Source organism: Nicotiana attenuata, chromosome 3, assembly GCF_001879085.1.
Source record: "Nicotiana attenuata strain UT chromosome 3, NIATTr2, whole genome shotgun sequence".
NCBI lineage: Eukaryota > Viridiplantae > Streptophyta > Magnoliopsida > Solanales > Solanaceae > Nicotiana > Nicotiana attenuata.
The window spans coordinates 18,497,470-18,506,067 of record NC_031991.1 but is presented as its reverse complement, the minus strand read 5'-3'; the positions used below and the strand labels follow the sequence as shown (position 1 = coordinate 18,506,067).

The following is an 8,598-nucleotide window of genomic DNA, read 5'->3' as shown; positions in this document are numbered from 1 at the left end:
GCATCTAACATGTGCTAGTGAGCTCTACTTGTAACAAAAGATAGGAGAATGACTTCCAAAATTCCTATCGGTTTGAGCTTGACATCTCTAAAATTAATAAATTGTGCTATATCTACCCAACTGAGCTCGGCACCTCTTCAATCGTTAAAAGTAGGAACCATCAAGAACAGTAACCGTTTTTATGAAAGCTCTAAGAGTTACATAGTAGGTACTCAAGTTTTTTGGCATTTTACAATCTAAACACATAATAACAACAGTCTTCTCTTATTGTTTTATGCAATGCTCAAAGTGAAGTCGAGCCCTCGATATCTGTTCTCTTATGTCCTAAATCTATGTGAGTACAAACTTACGGAATAAACTTTAGAATTGATTAGATAATCTATACTATATCTTGTAGCACTCAAAATTATTAGTTAGCGTGAATAATCACAAGACTACTCAGACAAACTAGACAAAGATACAAATACTTCTGTTATTCGGTCAAAATTCAACTGCGATATAAAGTGAAGTGCAACAGAAGATTGAATTTAGCAGGATCAATCAACCGCCCCTTAGGAAAACATTAGTTAAAAGGATAATTTGACTAAATCGCCCTTATTTAATCTTAGATCTCAATTTATTGCTATTCTTGCTTTCACTATATTAGTCTCTCACCACATTTATTAGAGTGAGGGTAAAGGTGGAAACAATTAATTAGTTCTTTCTTGATTTTGTAAAATGAAAAGTATTTTAGAACAACTAGTTTTAGGAAACATGACAACTAAATGCGACTGGAGGAATATTTGAAATCTGCAAAATAATTATAATGAAAAGGGATGCAGAAAGATGAAACTGATTTGGATATTTTCAAACAGCAATATGATTTTTTCAACAGCAACCAATTAGGGAGTCTAATAATAAACTTGAGGTTAATCAGAGCACTGATTATATCAGGGTATAAAATTTAATTCAAACAGACCCTTTAGACTACTGAGAACACATACTTTTTTTCCTTTTACAAATTACTGAGAATAAAACAGAAACATATAACAAAGAAGAAATCTTGTTTATATACCGTTTGGCTAGCCATCTTCAGGAAAGCTTTACCAAGTGGCAAAATGCAGAACCTAGAAAAGGACCAATTTCATGTTCAGCACAAAATACAAAAAACTTTTATTCAAGAAAAATAAAAATAAAAACTCACATTCCTCTTCCACCAGCTAAGGCCTCTTCTGCTGGGTCTTTCCACTCATCAAACCTGCCCGATAAACCATTAAACCAAATGAAGATTTTCCATTCTTATGCCTATAAACTATCCGAATTCTTACTAACCCAAAAAGAAAGAAAAAGAGAATAGACTTACACCCAACCATAGCGCCGGTCAAATAGGAGGCGTTTGCAGGGGCGTTTTTGGGCGTTTGTGTTTGAAGTTTCCATTTTTAAGCTCGATTCCATAGTCGTAATATGGTTCGCTAAGAGCTAAAGGCATTACTGTTTGATGAGTTCTTTTGAGATGATTATATCTACAAATAAAGTCTTCAATGACCCCCCTTAACTTAGTATTTTAACATACGGCCCATAAATGTTTCTGTTATTTCAGTTAAGCCCATTGACCTAGACTTCCTTAGCCTGTTTGGCCAAGCTTATTTAAGCCAAAAGTACTTTTTTTTCAAACAAAATATTTTTTTTTTTAAAGTTGAAGTGTTTGGTCAAGCTTTCAGAATAAAAAAAAAATTAGTAGTAGTAGAAGCAGTTTTCGAGAATAAAAAAATAATTACTTCTCCCCAAAAGCACTTTTCTGAAAAGTACTTTTGAGAAAAATATACTTATAAGTATTTTGTAAAAGCTTGGTCAAACACTAATTGATACTCAGAAGTACTTTTCAAATGAGTTAGCCAAACACAGACTGTTTTTTACCAAAAGTACTTTTGAGAAAAACACTACACTTTTAAAAAAAAACACTTCGCAAAATAGCCTGATTTTAGAAGTTTTGCCAAACAGACTATTATAGCCTTACTTGACAGTGACTTTGTTGCCCTGTGGCCCTGCCCTGGATCCAAAATATAAAAAATTATTTGTGATTTGAAATCAAATTAATAAAGTGTGATTTTAAAAAAGAATATTAGCATTCTATTTTTTTTATTGTCTTTCTTTTTCTTTTTTAGTTTTGGTTAGTAAACTTTTTTCTCAATTTTTAATAAACAATCGAGAGTGACTAAGTGAAAAACTATAGGCAGATTTAAAACATGTTTCACGATTTAACTGAATATGATTTTGAAAATTGATGTAATAATTGAGTCTAGTCTATCATGAGCAAGTGGGAGATGTTAAAAATTGGGTCTGAATATTAGGTCACTCCATGAGGGCTGACCCGATCCATTAAAGATAACGATGGTGTTAACTTCCTCGGAGAAGTTACTGATTCAAAAAGGAAACTGTTGTTGCACCCTATTTTGTACTAGTCAAACAAGATTCAACTTGTGATTTCTTGTCCTTGATGAAAGAGAGTCGCCACCTAATATTTAAAGGTATACTAGGGTACCTATTTAATTACTAAGTCATATTCTTTATCAGTCTGCTAACCGTTGGGATTATGGGTAAGGGTTCTTGTTCTTCCACGGGAAAGGTGTTAAGCACCCCTTAAAATCTACCTGAGGTAGTTCCATAGGACTTAGACTAGATTTAGAATTAATTATTTATACTATGCCTTAACTAGTGTTATAGAGATATGACTTATCGTATATTAGGACCTAATTCTTAAAAAGGGAGGGTGTAGTTTAAAATGGTATGAATTTATAGAGGAAAATAATGTTAGTACGTATATATTGAAAAGTATGTGAGTAGGATAACTAAATTTAAACACTTGTTCCTAAAGCATGGAGGTGTGTATTGTTCGAATGAGATGGGAGCAAACCTAAGATATACCTTGATTCGAAGACTTGAAGAAAAAACCATTTTTTGAAAATCCTTTGAGGCGAGGCGACAACACTTCATTTTTTCAAAATAATTTGATTCCCTTTTTGAAGATGAAGCTTGTGTTTCTAATCTGATTTTTCCTTTTGAAAGTTTGGTTGCCGTCCTTTGCTAAGCTTTGGGATTCAAAATCTTTTAAGGAAAAAGGTGAACGAAAAACATAGTAGTGATATAAAAATTATAATTAGCGAGTGGGAGATTAGCTACTAACTAATTCTTGTTTTAATCCTATGTTGTTTAAGGCTTGCCTAAGTTTATATGACATAGGATATAAATTAAAGCATTCAATCCAGTACAATACTGTTGTATACATGTGAGATAAAATATCAACAAGGATGCAGCAAAGTGCGACAAGGCAGTCAACTAAAGCGACGAGGCAGTAAATAATAAAAGGAATTTAAAGGGAAAGGATTGGACTCTGGTATTTGGGCCTCAAAGAGAACTTATACTAATGTGGTGATTATATATGGTAATGATTTACACAGAAAATATTTCGTTGTCAGTAAACACTAAACCCCTAGAGAATAACAAGTGTCAATGAATTAAGGTAAGGAGAGAACTCCACTTAAGGTTGAGGCCCCCTTTCGATCCCCGACACTTCAAAGTTCCCAAGGATCTCGAGGCCCAGGGCAATGCTTGTGCCGAGTAGAGAAGCCCAACCTAGAGTTAAACTCTACTCTTAAATATCCCTAACCACTAACGACTCATTTTTCTTATGGTTTAAGTGTCAATGAGGATCTTTCAATGTAAACCAACTACCACAATACAACCTACCATGGAAGTATACTTCTCCCTTAGCAGAATAACATAAGGACACAAGAATAGTTTCATTTTTAACCTCATTTCCAGTAATAAAGGAATAAAACACATGTCCAACAAGTCAAACACACATAGAGGTAGGAATACTATTGATGTTACTGCCAAAAGAACTTAACACTTGAGATCTCATCTAAGAAAAAACATATAGCCTAAATATGCATCCATACAAATGCCCATGTCTTAGCAGACTAATCACAGATTAGATAGCTCAGGCCTTGCCACTAGCACATATATAAACACTACGTGGAACTCTTAAAAACCATCAACAAGGATTCAAAAAAAAAAATAGTCACAATCAAGTAGCTTCTACAGATGTTATCAAAGATACCAGAATATGGCCAGGATTCTTAGTAGGACTATAGGCTTACAAATTAAATAATGGAGTTCCTAAAGGTGCTCAACAGGATCACATTCTGATAATGTTATTAACCTTAAGCAAACCATTATATTCAGGCAGTAGCAATAAAGAATTTCTCATAGGATTTAAAAATTAGATTCAGTTCAGATTAGCAGGAAAGAAAGAACTGAGTACAACTTTAAAACAAAGTATGAAATCATGAAGCCAAACAGGGGTACATACAATATTTAAAATCAACTGTACATAGATGCTTTAAATGATCTTACAAAGACAGGGTAAACTTCACAAAGTCAGCAATGTCATAAAGGGATTAAAGGCGAGAAAAGTAATGTACCTAACAGGTTTAACTCAGCTATGCAACTGAGAGTTACATCTAAACATGAGGCAATTATGTTTAGCTTGACAACAACTACCATTCAACTATAACAAACATAATTATGACCTATTTTTATGAAAGGGGATAACTTAATCTTAACAGAATATATACCGAAGGGTTATTGATGGTTCATAAGAGTTCAGATTAATAAGATTGTTTCATATATGTGCAACCAACAGTTAGATATGAACATAAGACTATCATAATAATAGCTCAGAAAGCTGCTAGTGAACAAACATTGATACGGAGGAGGAGAGCACTTAAATACTTAAACTTCTCATGCTTCAGTTAAGTGGTGAAAAATTAAACTATGCTCTCTCAGGTTTATCCTAGTTAGGATTATCAACAACAATCTCGATTACAACAGAATGCAGGAAACAATGTGTAGAGATAGAGATCATAATAGAACCATTAACAGAAAATCTGAAGTCTAGACAAGCATGGAAGGTCATTGAGTCATATTAGGGAAAACTTAACCATGTAAACTATTTGGATTTAGAAATGAAAGTCGTTAAGCTCATATAACAGTCTAGTCAATACCAATTAGATATATTCAGAAACATGACAAATGACCACAAATCAACAATACCTTATCATGAACTGGAGATAACATTTCTATACTAATCATAAAAATCATAAATGAATACAGTTAGCAGATGACAACAAGCATATGCATGACATTCAAGTAAGATGATCAAAAGAGAAGAGTTGGAGGTGTACTGACCTTCTCGAGGTCAGCAGACCAAACAAAGATTTCTTCTAATTGTCTAAGACCAAAAGCTTCAAGCTTCAAGCAGTGAAAGTACTCAAAAACAAAAAGAGAAAGAACTAGAAATTAGTAAGAAACCCTAACTTTATGAAATCTTAGGATTACTTCTGTGTTTGTGTTATTTCTTAGGTGATTGTTGGTGTGTTTTTGGTTATTCTATGTGAGATCCATTAAGGCCCTATTTATAGTGTCATTTAATGGCTCTAGGGTTTCAACAAATTCAAATTGTGAGTGGAAGATGACAGATGGTAGATGGTGTGAGAACGATTGAGTGAAAATCATAGACGAGCGAAGGTGAAAAGTAATGAGGAATTTTACCTGAGCGATTTGAATTTTAGAAAGCATCAGCTAAGGCTCATTGTCCAGAGGTCACAACGTTTGACCTCTGGACATCGAATACTCATGATGAACCCTAAGAAAATCTCCATGCATGCTCTAATTTGATAGCTCATGAGAGAAATCAGATGATTTGAGGTTTTCCCCTTCGAGCTTAGGGTTTCAGGTTTGGGCGTTTGAAAGTTTGTCGGTGGAAATGGAAAGAAATCGGAGAGAACCACAATTAACAGGGACAAGATGGATGATTCGAAGTTGATTTGGTTGACCTTGCACAAAATTGTGCAAGTTTTTAGGATTGATGGGCTGATGGGAATGAGAGAAAAGAGAGAGGAAGGGGAAAGAGAGGCGGTAGGGGAGTGTGGTAAATAATTAGGGTTTGAGAGATTGGAGAGGCCGTCTCTGAGTTAAGGTTGAGAGATCAGATCTGGGCCGTTGATCTTTTAGATCAACGGTCCTGATATTTAGGGACTAAATCCTTTTTGTGGGAAATTTTGGTGGTCGTTGGGTCCTTGTGATCCAATGGTTAAGATTAAATGTTTGGGTGCTTAAAAATTAAAGAGGAGATAGAGTTAAAAATCGTGGGCAAATGGACGGCCTAGATGATTTGTGTTTATTTTGTGAGTGTGAGATACGGGTGATGTGGCAGGTTATGATTGGTTAAAAAGTAATGGCAAGAATTGCCAACATGGATTGAAGGGGTTGTTTGGGTTGGGTATTTTCGGACTGGGCTCCTGCATTGGGCCAAAATTAGCTTAAAAAATAGTCATTTTATGTTTAATTGGATATTTGCAATTGTGGCCTTTTGTCTTTTAATCCCTTTTAAAATTAATTTGAATAGACTTAACCAATTTCTAATAAAAGTATAGTAAAATCATAATAATCAAATATACTACTAATTGTTGCATTCATTTGTAAAATACTTTATCTCCTAAATTATGAACTTATTTCGAATTATTAACATAGTGACCTATTTAATTAAAAATGAGAAATGACTCATTAAATTAATTGTAAAACCAATACGGTGAATTTTATTTTAATAATCTAAACAATGATAAGTATATTTATAACTACATAATACTGAGTGGTCGCCAGAGTGCAGAGGCTTTCTCCAGAGTGCAGAGGCTTCTCCAGATGTTGTCACAGGTATATTGACTGTCCAATCTCATGATATGTATGCTCTTATTGATCCCAGTTCCACTTTTTGTAATACCCCGTACATTCTGACTAGGTGTGTATATGTTAAATGGGTATTAATTTGATATTTTAGATATATAAAGTCCTAGAGGGATAATTATTGATGAAATTAGTTGTTTCGGAATCAAGATGGAGAGTGAGGTGCATAAGATTCGACAAAATCGACTAAGTTTACAAAAGGTCCGTCTTCCAGTAGCAGTTAGTGAAAATGTGTAAGGAATTTGGGAAAACTCAAAAGATGAAAGTTGTAGGCCTTTGAAATAGCTTTCCAACTATATATTATGGAGCTCGAACGGATCTCAGTGCAAAATGTTATGTGCATTATATAGAACAGTGCGATATGCGCGCCCCGTGCGCGCCCCGAGCGTGGCCGTGCACCTGTGGCAGTGTTAGTGCCATTTTGACAGGTGCGCGGGGGCGCACTTGGGGGGGGGGGTCATTTTAAAGCCCTACTTCGTCCCCCATACTCTCAAAACACAAAAACTTGCTCTAGAAAGGGGAGCTCTCAAAAATCTAACTCCTTAAGGGTCCCTCCACCACCCAAGGTAAGTTCTAATGGTGATTCTAAGTTAATTTCAATTTCCCAACATCTTATTAACATGGTTAAACCCTCCATATCATTAGATATTCGATTGGGACATCATTGTTGAGAGAAGAAACCCTAGAACTCGAATTCAAGAGGAGTGAACTTCAAAAAGGTAATGTCTTCACCCTCTAATTGATTCTAGCATTGGATTAATGATTATAGACTCTAGTTCATGAGATATGAGTTGATGGGTTTGATAGAAAGCATGAACGGTTATAGGTTTGGGTTGTTAATTGTTGATTATTGGTTAAGGGTGTTGTTTACCTTATGGGTGTGAGCACGTAATTTTTGCCCTATGTGAAATACTCCTACAATTTAAAGAAATAGATTTTTTTTCCAATTGTTTGCAATTTTATAGGATTTTTGTAGGATTTTTTTGTTAATTGTTTGCATTTTTGTGCACGTTTAATTTTGTTTAAAACCATGAAAATATCAAAAATATCATGCATTTGCATTTAGATTTTGTGTTCATGTTTTAGGATTAAATTAGTTAATTAATTGCTTTATAAAAAAATGAAAACCACAAAAAATTGGCTCATTTTATATTTTTAGCTTTTAATTTTAGATTAGTAATTTTTCTCTTTTAATCTAGGGTCAACTAGTTTTTACAAATATTGTAGTTAGATAATTAGCTTAATTTTATAATTTAAATTAATTTAGAAATTTAATTTAGGATTTTTAATTAATGGAAAAGAAAAGAAAAACAAAGAAAAGAAATAAGGAAAGAAATTGAGGAAGAAAAGAGGCCTATTTTTAAACCTGAAATTGGGCCAATTTATACCCAAGATCCGCCCACAACCCAGGCCCAAAACCAAACACACCCGGTCCACGCCCCCCACTAAACCAAACGACCCCGTTTTGCCTTCTTTCATCACAACCGTTGGATCCCTATGATCCAACGGCCCGAAACTAGGCACCCTTTTTGTATAAAACTGTCTGAAGCACCCCCCCCCCAACCCCAATGACACCCCTCATTTCATCTCCCCACCTGAAGAAGCCCAACACTAGCCGCCCTAAATCCCCTCGCCGGCTCCGCCTTGCTCTGCAGCCGGAAATCGCCTCACGGCGACGGAGACACCCCAAACCCTACCAAAATCACACTATATAATCTCCTTTACCTCCCCTTTCCAAATCTCCAAACCATTTTCCCCAAATCCTTACCAAACTGCCCAAATCTTAGATCTGAAAGTTCAACCCCAAAACCCTAA

At 34.9% G+C, this 8,598-nt stretch overlaps 1 protein-coding gene across 1 annotated transcript in view; it reads right to left on the bottom strand.

Annotated features, from left to right (window-relative positions):
• The window catches only part of LOC109223366, a 4,839-nt gene extending 3,330 nt beyond the window's left edge, over positions 1-1,509 (bottom strand). Inside the window, exons 1-3 of the mRNA XM_019387647.1 lie at positions 1,343-1,509; positions 1,184-1,237; positions 1,055-1,106 (exon numbers count right to left, since the gene is read on the bottom strand). Coding sequence (XP_019243192.1) covers positions 1,055-1,106; positions 1,184-1,237; positions 1,343-1,434 — 198 coding nt within the window. The 5' untranslated portion in view covers positions 1,435-1,509. The remainder of the gene's footprint in view (positions 1-1,054; positions 1,107-1,183; positions 1,238-1,342) is intronic.